This window comes from Equus quagga, chromosome 4 (genome assembly GCF_021613505.1).
Source record: "Equus quagga isolate Etosha38 chromosome 4, UCLA_HA_Equagga_1.0, whole genome shotgun sequence".
In the NCBI taxonomy this organism is placed as follows: domain Eukaryota; kingdom Metazoa; phylum Chordata; class Mammalia; order Perissodactyla; family Equidae; genus Equus; species Equus quagga.
The window spans coordinates 81,650,231-81,665,731 of record NC_060270.1 but is presented as its reverse complement, the minus strand read 5'-3'; the positions used below and the strand labels follow the sequence as shown (position 1 = coordinate 81,665,731).

Here is a 15,501-nt window from a genome sequence, read left to right as displayed (position 1 = left end):
TTCTTATGGGACAAGTTGGCAGAATTGTCTATCAGAAAAGGCTACTGACACCTGAGAAGACAGATACAAGGGAAAGTACAAAAGAACAAGTAAGGTATAGCAGCAGTTGTATGCCTTGTATGACTCAGAGCATGGAGTGTGTCAGCCCTCCATCCATCCTTCCTTCCCTCTCTCCTTCCTAACTTTTTTTTCTCTCCCTTCCCCTGCAATGGGTTCCTAAATTCCTTCCATTTTCTTAATTGTAAGTGATTCCAAGCTGCATTTCAAAATTGCTGAAGATTTAGGAAAGAGGATTCTAGACTAGCAGACAAAGTATTCATATTTAAAGCCTATAGGTTATTATCAAATTAATTAGCATGGTTACCTTCTTTTCTGTAAAACGGAGACTGAACAAATGTTCCACACATTTTTGATCCTCTGGGACTTATTAAAATACATGGGCATTTAACTTCTGCAAGATAATAATGCTGCGTGACAATGTCATCCTGACAGGAACACTAACCATCTCTATGAGAATACTCTGCAGATTTCTTAATGCATAATCAAAATTATTGTTACCTAATTAAAATATGCTTTGGAACATGAGCTGAAGGATAAACTAGTAAAATAAGAAAACAGGAAAAATCAATGTGCTTTTTCTTATGCAAGAAGCCAGAGAGAAAATGCAGTAGAGGATCTTTGCTGATCCAGCAAAAGCTCCGGGTATGTGATATATTATGATGTTGCTAGGCATTTATATTTCAGGCCAATAAAAAAGTAATCAATGAGGAAAGTGTAGTAACCTTGGTTTGTGTAATAATGTTAAATTATAACTTTCATACACTTTTGGTTTTCTGCCCATATGCAAGATTTTGTCTAAGCCTAAAAGTGCCTCTTTAAGAAATACAGTCTACAGCAAGCTGTGCATTTCCATAGCATCAGGGTTTGGCCTAATTCAATAACACTTTGATATTTACAAAAAGCCAAGAAAATAACAGAGAATTCTTGAGGATGCCAAAAGAGATTGAAAGTCCCATGATCTGGTCCATTATAAGCAGGGCCTAATGAATGGCTATTTATTTTCCAAGCAATATCACTCTGCATGAGGTTAAGTCATTTGGTTGTATTTTTCCATGTTCTCCATTGCATACAAATACTCTGTGCCAGGCCCCTGGTGCTGTGAAATTTATTCCATGAGAGAATAGGTTTGACCAGACAAGTGCTTTGGACATACTGAGAAGCATTTCTCTTGAGTGTCATTACACGACCTACCTCCAATTTACATGCAGACCAGTTGCTGAGGACCCAGCTGTAGCAGGGGGTCACTGGGCAGGTTTTCTGCTGGGTAAGCTCTGTAGGGCACGGCCGTCCTTCTCCTTGGGTTGGCATAATGACAAATCGAGTCCGGCTCATTTGACCTAAAATGATAAGGAAGGTGTCAGCTTTTCAGTTAGACTTTGGCTTAGAAAAAGAATTAAAGGACAGAATGTTGCCTTACATACCTAAGTCTTCATTAAAACACGCTGTTAAAATTGAATGATGTACACATGAAATTTCTATAACATTATAAACCAATGGGACCGCAATTAAAAAAAACACTGAACTTTGTCAAGTGCAGCTTTCAGTTTTTCTGCCTTTTTAATTTAAGTTTCTATAGATTATCTAAAGTCTGCATAATGCTCAAGGATCTGAAATTTTTCTGTCTATCTTTCTACTTCTTTAGTCTCCCTAAATCCAAACTCTGTATTTGTTACCAAATACATAGACTGATCCCGTAAACATTGGCAGAATGTTAATTCATTCAACAAATATTTATTAAGCTCTAGTAGAATCCAGGTATCCTGCTATGTGCTAGGGAAACAGTGATGAAATTGCCAGGTGTACCGGCTGCCCTCACAGACCTTATGTTTTAGACTAGGATTACAAATATTAAATAAAAACAGAGAGAGTTGCATCCTCATTGTCTGTTAGGTTCTACATTAGCATGTAAGATAAAAATTTCACATAACCTAAATTACCCTAGAAATCCCCTAGGGAGGTGCCACTGGCCCCCCCCACCCCCTGCCCCGGGTCTCAATAGAGTCTTTTAATTAATTCAACATAACCAATTTTCCTAGAATTTGACTCATTTTTCTTTTCACTGAGCACAAGATAAAGTTGTTGCCTTGTGTCAAGGAGCCATAATGTTTGAAAAAGATAAGTTCAAATACTTATATTCCATTTCATAATGAAGGAAAATTGGTTAATCAGAATAGCTGAGGAAAGAGCAGGGCTCCCATGTCATCTTTTGCCAATACCTAGGCATTAGGTCATCAGCTTGTTAAGTGGCATAATGGATGGAATTTAAATGCTTGTGTTTCTCTCTCTCTCTCTTGCTCTCTCTCCCACTCACTCTTGTCCTTACTCTTCTTTTACTGATGAGGTACTAATTGCATATAGTTTCATTACTATTAGTTATCTGTCAACACGATGCCCTTCTATTGTTGTTATAAAGTTAATTATTTGTATCTGTATTTGTGGTAACTGTTAAAGAAAAATAGAGGGTCCTATGAGAGCATGTTATGGGGATGCAGCCCAGTGTGGGAAGGAATTAGAGAACATTGCCTTGAGCAGGTGAGCTTTAAGCAGAAATCTGAAGGAATAAGCCAGATGTGATGTACAGGTTGTCCTACACAGAAGAAAGAGCGTGTGAAGAGGTCATGAGATGCAAAGGAGCAGAACATGTCTGAGGACCTGACAGGCTAACGTGACTGAAACAGAGAGAGCTAAGGGAAGAATAGGTTGGAGCAATGCTGTTAAAGCTGTTCAATATGGGGTCTTTTAGTCAATGATATCTTAAGAGAAATGGAAAGCTAGTGCTGACTTCACACCTCTACAAGGAATTCACTCGAAAGCCCTGGGTAGGAATAATTCTCAGATGCCCTCAAGTTCAGGGACAAGTAAAGGTGACTCACACTTTCAGTGGACTAGACCACTTAGTGGCCACCAGAATATTATAGATTTGGTGGTAAACTAATTCTCTCTGAGAAAACCCTTGAAGAAAACTAAAAGGTTCTAATCACTGGTTTCTAAATTCCTTGAGATCTGGGCTTCTATCCCTAACATGGTGCTTCACATATATTAAGCACTAATTTAATATTTAATTCATATTTTCATAAATTGTCTAAATGACATCTAGTATCTGAGAATGTGTGATGACATAATAATGTAATTATTGAGCCGGTATCATGTGCTAAGCAATATTCTGTATACACTGACTCAATCATAACAACTCTAGGGTAAAATTCTATTATTTTCCCATATTTTAGATGAGGAAACTGAGGCACAGAGAGTTTAAGTCACTTGTCTAAGGTCAAAAGAGTAGTAAGTTGCAGAACAGTATTTTAAACCTAGAAATTTTCTTTACAGAAGCTGCTATGTTAGCCATGATGCTGGGCAGACCCAGGCAGGAGAGCAAGAACAGTACCTGTCTAGGTCTTTTATGGGAAACATGAAAATTTGTGTCAATGATAACATGGGCTTAGTGAACAACAGAATCTACCCATTCTGCATTCTTGGGCACTGAGTGGAACTCGTGTGTGGAACATATGTGTTTGGACAGACGTTCTTCCCAGCATCATTAAAATCAACTCATACAGGTTGAACATCACCTCATTCACATGAAATGCTGTCCACGCTTGATGAACACATTAGGCTCAAGATTTTACATTAATTCTTAAATACTTTTCACTTGTATAATAATCTTTGTTTATTCTCTTGACCTAAATACCTATTACCTCAATGTCATTATAATAATTGCATTCTGTTCTATATCCATCTTTGTAAGAATAATGACAATGCAGTGTTGCTTTTATCACAGCTAAAGAGGCTCTATTTCATTATAACCAAATAACTTCAAGCTTGTTCTTGAATTGATGGCATGCAGATGGCCATTACTTTACTTTAGAACTATTTTATTTATTTCCATTAAAGCGACAGATATCTTCTACTGGACATAGAGATAGAGGGAACCTAATGAACTGAATAGAAAAAAAAATGATGCTATTGCTTTCTGAAATAATGAAGTCTTAAAACCATTCATTGAAAGCACAGCCATATGATTTCTCTGCCTTTTACTATCCAAGCACAAAGATAAGAGTTTCAAACAATACCAATTACTACCAAGAGTACATTTTTAGAGCCAAAGAGTGCATAATAAATCTACATTTTGAAGTATATTGTCATGTTTAATTGGCTAACAAGAAAGTTCAGTAAGAAAAACATTGCTAAGCCAGGCATGAGAGCATATAAGGTAACTGATTTGATGTTTCTGTGGGCTATTTGATATTTTTAAGTCAGGGATATTTAGTTGTATAAGTTAATCAGAGAAAGTACCCTTCGAATTAGTCACTTTCACAAATCCTGAAGCTGTAAGTATAAAATCTAGACACATGGTCTACAGATGGTATCATCAAGGAGGGCAGCCATCGCCATGGTAGTCGTCAAATATTACTGGGATTCCAAACATCAGACTGCATGGAATAGTCAACCAAACAACTCTCTTTCAGCAATGACTATTCTAAAAGGGACCCCTAATGGCAGGAGCCTGAACAAATTGTTTTGGTGATAGTGAATTTTCACGTGAGAGGAAGAGCAGTGGAGGATGTGGCCAAATTAAAGATATTTAAAAGTATGATGTGATATAGAACAAGAGAGAAAGAGAATTTTAAAATAGCTAATATACGGTGAAAAGAAACCTGGACTTGGCGTCAAAATTCTCTAGTTGGAAACATTTCTCTCAAGTCAACAGCTAGTAAATGATGCGACTGCGTGAAAGCACTTTAACTCTTCTGAGCTCGAATTTCCTCTTCTGTAAAATAAAATTAAGTACACAGAAAGTCCTTATTATCTGAGGATAATTCATGCAGGGAAAAACGCCACTTAAAAATGAATCCGTTTAAAATGGGAATTAAATTATTTTTAATAATGAAAAAATGTCTAAATGGGACTGTTTCTGGAATTAGAAAGTATGCAAGTGGGTTTATTTTATCTATATCAACTACCATGTAGATTATAATTGCAATTATGCACTCATTATTAAGACATGGAAAAATCAGCTATTGATGTTTCCTATATATTATGATTGCCCTATAAAAGACCCATGGTTTTATGACTGACTTTTGCAGTTTGACATAGAATTTTGGGCCTTTGAGTCATTTTTCGTCAGTTTCCTCAAGAGCGCCCTCTAATCTTTGCTGTACAGATTGCTCCATTTTTACCCCTTTGTTGTGAGTACACATTCCACTTGCAGCTAGAGATTGACCAACTCCCCTGATGCAAAGACAGAACATGTGTGTCAATGGAGGAGGCTTGTTGGCTGGGAAATGGCTTAAAGTGGTCAGTTCATTAGTGGATATTTGATAGAATGAGAGGTTTATGCTATCTACAGAACTCACAATTATGGTGATTTAGGTGAAGAATGCTCAGATGAGGGGGACTCCTTGGACCTACCTCACATTGGTTATATGAATTAAAAAATACTAAACATGAACCACCTAACAACACATCTAAACTACAGTTAGCTGCTTGTTAAAACTTTTAATATTTTTAAGCAGTTATTTTAACAATGATTATTTCATATCAATTCCTAGAACTGGCCCTGGAACAAGCCTATGATGAGTATATAAACCATGCTACCTGTATTCTGTTGGGTTTATAATATTAAATGCACACAACTATGAAATCCACAATGATCTACCCTGGTCCCAACCCACCAAATCCATTACACACTGGCCTGGAAAACTTTGGCCTTTAGAGTACAAGTGAAAGTTGCTACCACGTATATCCTCCTGCTTGCAATCTGAGAGTGACAGAATTTTCTTAGACCTCTTGTATGGCTTTTTTTCCCAAAAGCATAAGATATGGGATGAGGAATCTATTTGGAACTTGAATTCAACAGTAGATATGGACAATATGCTTAACGAGAAATATCAATAAGATGTAGGAACAGAAATTCACTCATTCTCTACTCACCTGCTCCTCAGGCTATAAAAGAAAGATACTTCCTACAAAATATGTTTCCAATTTAATAAAGACCCAAATTATGGTAGGGTAAGTTTGCTAGCAATTCTCTCTGAGACTTTTCCTCTCCTCCCTTGGGGAATATTGTGAACTCATTATAAGCAACGGTGATATTGGGCCTTCTATTAAATTAGCAATAATTACTTGCAATGAAGGAAAAATGATTGCCTGGTAAGAACTCCAGAAAAAAAATAAACAGAGGCATGCTAGTTGTAACATACACAAAACCCAAGGAGAGGCTAGTACTGGTACGTGCATATACGTTTAAAGCATATTGGAGCAGATCACATTTCCATTGAACTCATCAGTAGTCAGACTTCATTCTAAGGCTCCACTGACAAAGCAAATGTGAGATATTTCAAGCAGCATAAAAACTCAAACCTGGTTAAAAATTTGTTAATTTATACCTTCATAAAAAGAAATGAAGTCAAATGCAATGGTTCCCTGTTCTGACCACACGCTCAGATCCAAAAGCCAGCCACCATGCACCTGCACAGTGGAATGCTTTAAACAATGATTCTTCTGTGGCCCTGACACATGGACATTGAATTAACTAAAAATTACAGTTTTTATAGCTCTGGACAATTTGAATATGACCCAGGCAAAAAAAATGTATATATACAGGGGAAAAAGGAAAAGGAAATGCAAGAATAACAGAGCAATGAAGAACATGCCTATTTAACCTTAAATAGCTCATCAAACAAAATATCTGAGCAATTTACATGAACATACTTATAAACTCCAATGACTGCAGACATGTAAATATAACAACAGTAGTATACGAAGTGACCTTGAACTTACAGCATGTTATTTGAATATTACTATTACTGGTTTCTTTTCCACCTGGGCACTATGTCTTTGGAATATGAGTTGAATTTTCAAGGCACATGCACAATTGTTGGCAGGGAATGCTCTTCCAGAGCCAACACCCACTAGGAGTTGTCCAACTTACACCACCCAAGATGAGGTTCAATGTACTAACCTCAAGTTGCTGGTGGTCCTTCTTGATGTGCACCCCAAAATTGGGTTATTGAATAAAATGTTTCCACTTTTAAGTATTTCCTCCTATGGATTTATTCTTTAGCTTTTGGTACCTGCTACCTAATGTTAGTCAGTAGCAAATACCAGCAGACGACAAAATAAATGAAAACGAAACAAAGGGATACTAATAAAAACTTCATTAATAGCTAGTCATGTCAATCTATTAATTTTAATCACATCTCTGTGATTAAGGCAATTCATTGTACAATACCTTTGTCACTATAAAAGTATTGCTCGTTACGGAGGGAGGGACTAAAGTGAGTGCATATAATGTCCTATGATATATAAGTGATACAGCATTTTCTTGCTTAGTTCTTTTGCCTCTTTATCCTGCTTTCTTCATTCATGTAGCCCTGAGAGCACCTGCTCTCCTCACCCCCCTCAAATAGATCACTTCAAGAATCCTAGTCTCAGACTCTGCTTCAGACAGTTATCAATATTTAATATGTGGCAAACTGAAGCTCAGAGAAGTTAAACATTTTTTGCAAAATCACACAGCTGGAAGGAGTGGAACGAAGGTTTGTCTTACTTCAAAAGCATGTGCTTTCCAACAGATCTCATCATCACAGTCACAGTCACAAGTAGTAGATGCCACGCTGTAGTTGTTAGGCCACTTGAGCAAGTTTGGGAGGTGCACTCAGGTGTACCCTCTGCAATGTGTTACCTGGATTCATACACTTTGTATTTTTCTTTAGTAAAAAATAATTTAAATTATGGTGCTAACACCTTTCTCTGTGATAACTATTTTTGGGTACTTGTCAGTGTAAATTTCTGAAAGCAATGACAATTCAGATTGTCTGTAAAATGCTCAGTTACTTTCATGCAACATTTTATGCTGGACATCTACCAAAAAGTGGATGTAACTGTACTTTTTACGTCTCAACAAATATGTGGAATTTTTATCCAAGTTTATTTAAGTGTAAAAATTGTTTTGATTATATACCCTGGTGGACATGGATTTGGAATCAAGGTTATTTTCTACTGTAATGGAGTGAAGAAAAATTACAGTCCTGATCTGCAACAGAAAGACAGAGCTCCAGCATGTGTTTGGCCTTGTTAGAGACGGCAGATGCAGCAATGGTTCTTCACTCAGAGCTAAAGTTCAGAGGTTTCCTCTGTAGAGGGATGCTTTGGTTGATCTGAAAATTGCTTCAGGTACCCAGATACCCTTCATCCTAGAGAACACTTAGCTTAGGCAAGGTACAGATTCCAGAAGCTTTTCAGAATAAGATAGACTAATCCCAGCCATGACCATCTATCTGGGAGTGATGTCAGTTAAGCGAGGAAATGAAAAAACCACAGCTCAAGAGGTCAAGACAGACCATGGTATCACAGGAGTGAGATAGGTCTTTTAAGGGCAGAATATCAGGCACCTTTGGCTTTGCTCAGCAATGAAGAGTTCCAGACTTCTCTGGAGCATGTTTATGTGTTCTAACTGTTGACCTCCAGTTCTTTTCTCAATGATCATATTTCAGCTCCATTAGAAGCTAACAAAACTTGATGGATGATTGTAAGTACCTCTCCACAGCAGAAATACCCCAATGGGGAGCTCTCCAGGATATGCAAAATGAGAAGGTCAGAGAGCATGATATTGGCAATCCTGGAGCTACTCTGTCCATCAGAATCACACATTCTCTGTCTGTAAGATTGGCTCCCTGCAGCTATATTCTAATTAGATGGACTAGATAATATGCAACATTATCGATTATGAAACGAGTATACATTTAGGAGAGACCAATTAAAATTAAAATTCAGAGAGACTTCTTCAAGTGCTCATTGCCCTTTGTGTTCCAATCTCAGATGCATTTCTTCTGCTTAATGTTAAATATACCTATAAATTAAGAAATTTTTTATAAAGTGATATAGCACCCAACCCAGGGCCATGTATGTAACAGGAACATTTATATGTACTGAGTGTCAAATGCAAAGAGGCAGAGTGTGACAAATGGGGCTTTGAGATGCCTGAACCTGGGTTCAAATTTTTCCTTCACAACTGACAGTCTGAATGACCTTGAGCAGGTTACTTAATTGCCTATCACCTCACCTATAAAATTATGTCTATATTTCATAGTACTGTTATATAGAATTACTAAAATACTGCTGGTATCAATAATTGCGCCTTTGGCCAACAGATAATAAAAAAGCACTCTAACATTTCATCATTTAACAGACAAAACATAGTGCAAGTTCTGGAAAGACTAGCTCTGAGTCCTACAACTTGCCACTGGAGAAGCCAGGTCTAAAACTCAGATCTTCAGATTTCTTGTCTAGTCTTTTTTTTCCCCATTCTACAATTTAGCTTCCTGTTGTTTTGTTATAGGAACTAATTACCGGATGTAGTAAATAAGTTTGAACTGTTATACCTATTGAACTGTGCCTGATCAAGGATTCCATACTGATCACATTTTATCCAGATACTAAAAATGAAGGTTACTCACTTGCCTTTGAAATCTGAAAAAAAAAAAAGAAGCTGGAAACCACAAAGTGTCAGCGCTTTCGAGTTAACACAAAATTATTTTTTCATTATGAGGTAGAATTGGCAGAAAAATTATATACCATCTGAGAGACACAAGAGGCAGGCTTGTATAGATTACTTGGTATAGAAAAATATTATAAACTCATATACACTGCATTAAAATATGAAATAGGGAAAAAATCATAGTCTGGGATTAATAACATTCTTAGAATGTTATCAGTTAAATAATAACTATGAATAATTCATGATATGCTAAATTTAGGGAGTTCTACATTCCACTGAACTGATGAAAATTCAACAAAGAACATGACTAATCCAAATATTAAGCTCTTCTGTTACAAGCTTTGATCTTTGAAACCTATCTAAAAAGATCCCTTAGTGGAAGCTTAGAATCTGTCTCTCTCTAACGTGAAATAAATTGGATTCAAACTGTTCTGACCTTGACAACTTTAACACAATTAGAAAGTATATGCCAAGCATCAGGCGGACATTAAAGAGGCAATCCAGACGCTTGGAAAATAAAGGAAGAGCTCACTTCACAATTTCCCCTCAGATCACTGTAGTTCTGTGGGTTTGATGGTGAAGCGCGTGTGGCTTGTGGGGAAGCATCCGGGACACCGAGTACACCAGGTTTTGCCCAACAACCCAGTGAATTCATAAACAGAGACAATTGTGTGAACTTTTGCCTTTGATAAAAAAGTTGGCCAAGAGCCGCAGGTGCTGAAGTCAGACTCCGCGCCACGTGCTTGCCCACTTTAATGTGACTAAATAAACTGTCTCCTATTGTGGACTCTGCCTCATTGCCACGACGAGCAAGAAAAAAGAAAGCAGCTCATACAAAAGACAGCTGCTGGCACACTGTCGTAGAAGAGACAGGTTTCCAAACTTTTCAGCTCCAGAGTTTGGTCTCTTTTAAGAAACAAGTTCACCTGTGCCATACATTTCTGCTTTTGGTTGTCACTTGCTTGTTGTTTTTAAGTTGTACTGTGTGAGAACTGAGGCATCATTTAAATATAGCATTCTCTCATCTTAGAAATATTACTATGTGCCTGGGGAGTGGTGATCAGAGAAGACGGAGCTGGAAGACTGGAGCTGGAAGTCTGGAATGGGGAAGAGTTTGGGGGCTAGTCAGGTGTAGGCTGTCTCAGCAGTGTCCTGAGAGTAGATGCTTAAAAATTCAAGGGCCCTGTGTCCTCTTCTTTGTACTGTTCAATTTATTTTTTAAGATTGAGGTTGGACACAAATATAATTAGAAAAATACTCATTTTTATATTTTGGTTTGTAGGTCCCGATATAGAGCCTTGATTACAATAGGTAGTCAAAAAATGCTTGTGGGATTGAACCCTGAGTAGCCTGGTAAAGAAAACACTTGTTACAAGATCTATGGCACCTTGTCATTCAATTTTGACATAAATATCACCTCCTCAGCGGCCTTTCTTTCTCTATCCCTCACTCCCCTGCTAGATGCTTGTTATTCTCCAGCACATGACCTGTTTTTGCTTCATCACAGCACTCATCACCATCCGTTACTTCTGTGTTTATTGTTTATTTTCTCTCTCTCTGTCAAGTCATCACCATCCAGCTTTCCACTAGATATTAGTTTTATGAAGTGAGGTGATTTCATTTGCCTAGGATTTTATCTGTTCCAAACACAGTGTCTCCTCAGCGCCTGGGAGAAGGCCTGGTACTCAGAAAGCTTCCAATAAGTATTTGCACAATATACGAATCAATTTCTTCTACAGCCCTGCCTTCAAGAACAGAACTCAAAATAGCAAGGTCACCATATAATTTATTTTCCACACTGCCGCTTTTGACAATGAAAGAGGACACCATTAGGTGCCAGGATAATAGGTGTAAACTTTATAAATCTTTGTTGAATGAATAAAGAAATGATGGAATACATACACATTTAGATCCCTGGAGGGTTTGTCACATATCAGGATTATGGAATATTTTTAAAAAGTCATTATTATATCTGACAGTTTAGGAGATTAAGACATCTAAAGGTCAAGAAGAGATTCTCAAGAAGTTATCCTCCTAGGCCCTCAGAAATTAGCTAGAGGTGATTTATAACTAACGCCATATTTATGTGCCGATGGTTTCCGGTTAGATGATTTCCAAATGCTTTATGAAACTTGATTTCTCCAAGTAGTTAACATTTCTTCCCTAGTCTCCCTATGCCTTAGTTCACACAATGACTCTCCTTAGGAAATCTTCGATTGGTTGTCTTTATTATTCTAAGGATTAGAAAAGGTGGTTTAAGTTCAAATTCTAACTGCCTAGAATTCTTCAATAGTGGAATTCAGATTTGTAAATGTTTCTTGTTTGTTTTTCTAGTAGAAAAAAGGGTCTGAGAAGTCTCCATCACCAGCAGAACTGCTTGAAAAATTAAAATGATATTTTAATACTAAACTTACAATTTGGGGTCTTCTTTTTAAAGGTAGTGTGTTAGTATAATACAGCAGCCTGTCATATTTCACTAACTTGATAAAGTGGCAGAATTAGGACATTCAGGCAAAAATAACAATAAACAGATCTTCTGTCTCCTTCATTGAACATGTTCTTGGGTAAATGGTACCTAAGACTTATATATTTAGTCAGAGGGAGAGGAAAATGGCCACTTGCAGGTGCTAGAGGCCTGTGGGCTCATGATCCAGTCTGCAAAGTCTTTCCCTTCAAGCTTTCCCCTATGGTCCAGAGCCACCTGGACAATGACAAATATTCACCGAAATCCTTCCAATGGGCCAGGTACTGTGCTTCATGGGAACTTCAGGGATTCCCCCATGAAGAACCCAAACAGGGTCTGTGGGCCCATAGAAAAGCAGACACTAAAAGTAATTCAATTTATATATGATAAAAGTAGCAAGAGGTAGTAGTGAGGGTGATGGTGAAATGATCCATGTGAGGAAAGGTGTCAAAGTGCAAAGAAGTGTACGTGCAAGGATGTGACTGAAAGAGAGAGCCAATGGGACAGTGGATGGTGATGTGGATACAGAGGCAGGCACAGGTGAGAGCCTGTAAGTCCTTGTGGACTATGCTCACAATACAAGATTTTGTCTTTTCTCTACTTTTCCATGCTACACTTTACCACTGTAAGAGTCACACATCCCAGCAGAGGCCCATGAAGACAAGACTGCAGTGTTTATGGCTGTGGGGTAACCAGGTGGGTCACCACTGGAGAGATGAACAGCTAGTTGTTTTGATGAAAGACATTGCTAATGAGAATGACACCTCTCATTTATATGAGTCTTTAGTGAACTCATCAACATGCAATATTACCTACTTGTTTACTGTCTATTGTCCCTCAAACAGATTGTAGGCTCCATGAGAATAGAAAAATTGTCTTTTCCCCCCCCTACTGTTATATCCTCAATACATTGAACTATAACTGGCACATAGGCATTTGTTTAAAGGATAAATGAATTGATGAATAACTCAGGTCAATAGGAAAAGACTTGTTCAGATTTGTGGTTTTAAAATATCACTTAGTCTTTGACTGTAGTGTATGGATTTTGAGTGTGTTAAAAGGATGAGATATGAAGGCAGGAGATGAGAGTGACTGAGTCTATGGAATAATCTTTAAAAGATCCTAAGGAGTCTCCAACAACTTGCCCTACTACTGGTGCGTGGGAAGATGGAAACAGAAATTAACATATACTAAACCTCCATGATGTGCCAGTTACTGTGCTAGATGCCTTCATGTACTCCATATCATTTAATTCTCAAACCGAAAACAATGCCTCCAATATGTGCATGAAATACATTTTATAGATGAAGAAGCTGAGACTGAGACACATTGTAATTTGCCTAAACAGATGCAGTTTAAACCTAGATTTACCCAACTTTAAAGTGGAGCCCAACTGGAAACTATACCATTGCTGCCAACCAGAACATAGGAGGAACTATAGGTCACTCACTGAAATCTTGATCCTAAGACTTACGATTTGGTTTCCTGAGGTTCTTTGGGGGCTCTCAATTGTGCTGGAAATGGCATGTTCTTATTACTAGCTGTTGTGAGTCCCATTTTCATTTTGAGTGATGCTCTTTGAAGAAGTAGTTTTTAATTTCCTTAGCCACATTTTCATAATACATATCCTTGGTAGTGTTTTCAACTCTGCCTTCTCCAGGATCTTACAGCTGAGTTCACTGATGAGCCCCTTTTCCACGCTGGGCCCGACCTCAGTTCCTCAGACAATCCCAGTGAAGGCAGAGAATTACCAACGATCCCAGCAGTCATTTGTGAGTAGCTTAGAAATGAGCCCATATCATAGTGACAGTGGTCCAGTCACAGGACTTCTAGAAAACTGCTTCCAAATATGTTGTTGGGCAATCAGACCCAGGTCTTGGTATCCCCTTCTCCCACCCCAATTCCATGATCCCTTTAACTTGCAATTCTTCTTCTCTTCTCCTGTGCTTCATGCCTAATCATATGACAGGATTTCTTTCTGGGTTCCTACTTCAAATTTCTGACATTTACCTTGTGATAAGTTGTAACTCTCATTCAGGACCAGAGTCCTATCCTCAACCACAGCTCTGTGCTTTCCTGTTATGCTCTTGTTGCTCTCTCTTCCATGGACACACATCTTGCTCTTTACTTTAGCCCAGTGGCTGAAGTGCCATCGATGTTTCCATTTTCCTAGCTTTTGAGTATTGATTGCCTTCTGCAATCTTTGTCATTGTGCATTACCCAGCCACTGAGATTCTGGGAACTTGTGGTAGTGACTGCTGTTTGTCCACCGAAGGTTCATACTCCCTTTTCTCCATAGAGTTGCTGAGGAGTGACTGGCTATCCAGAAACCACATTTCCTGTCCTATCATCTTGCATTGAGCTGGGGACATAGGACTAAGTTTTGTCTAATACAATATAGATGCAAGAGACATATGCTACTTCCAATCTGGCCCATCAAAAACTTCACAGAGCCTGCTGGATATCACCCTCCAGAGAAACCTGCTTACATTAAAGTGATAGCGCCTCCATCAACCTGTGTCCTTGATTGACTTTTTGAGACAGAAACTACCCCTCCCCTTTATGCAAGTGAAAAGTTATCTCTAGCCTATGATGTTAAGCACTGTGATTTAAGCTAAGCCACTGGGGTTTGTCTGACACAGGAGCCAGCTTTACTTATATAATACACACTTCTTCCAAAAACCGCTGAGGCCAACAGTTTTTTAATTGCTTGAGCTTATGACCTTTTGAATGAACACTGTCCCACAGAGCCAGCAGCCCCTCTGGTAAGTGCCACTGTTATCACGTCGGCTCTGCAACCTCTGCCTACCCATAAGGACTGATATGAGGGCAGGTTCTCTCTCTCTCTTCCTCTCTGGTGAGCCTCATGTTGCCTTCAGTTGGCCAACATGCCTTATGCCTATTTGTCAAGCTATGGCATATTGAAAGATATTTAAAAACTAAACTGTTTAGTGGGAACAAACATAGGGAACCCACATACCTCCATGGCCACAAGTCTGTGAACACTCTGTCCAAGCTGTCCACCCTGAGAGCTGACAGTTGACCACACATTTCACCAGGCAGTGCATGCTCATTCTCTGGGGCTTCTCCAAGTTATGCTGTAGATGGAAATAAAATATGATGTTACTGGAGAAATCACATCACCATCAAATCAAATCACATCACTATCAAATCACTATCCTTTTATGGGAAAGACTGCCCTTTATTCTTTGATAAGAATCTCTACATTTTCGTGGGGAAAAAATATTCTTTCCTATGTAAATTGGTGGCAATCATAGAAAAAATGGTTGTCCTTACTTCCGAAAATAGAAGTTTGTCAGCCCAAATTTCTTTTTATAAAGTCCTCTACTCTAGAATAGATCTACAATTAGGGTACTGGAAAAGCAGGCGGTTACATGACACAGAAATCTGTCCTGTCACTCAGCCAGCAAGGAAGCAAGAAGATGCTTCAGTGCTAAATTCAGGCACCTGCACACTT

The 15,501-nt window shown here is 38.3% G+C and overlaps 1 protein-coding gene across 1 annotated transcript in view; it reads right to left on the bottom strand.

The window, feature by feature from the left end:
- The window catches only part of THSD7B (thrombospondin type 1 domain containing 7B), a 675,055-nt gene that overhangs the window by 20,915 nt on the left and 638,639 nt on the right, over positions 1-15,501 (bottom strand). The window contains exons 20-21 of the mRNA XM_046659574.1: positions 15,004-15,121; positions 1,252-1,397 (exon numbers count right to left, since the gene is read on the bottom strand). Coding sequence (XP_046515530.1) covers positions 1,252-1,397; positions 15,004-15,121 — 264 coding nt within the window. The remainder of the gene's footprint in view (positions 1-1,251; positions 1,398-15,003; positions 15,122-15,501) is intronic.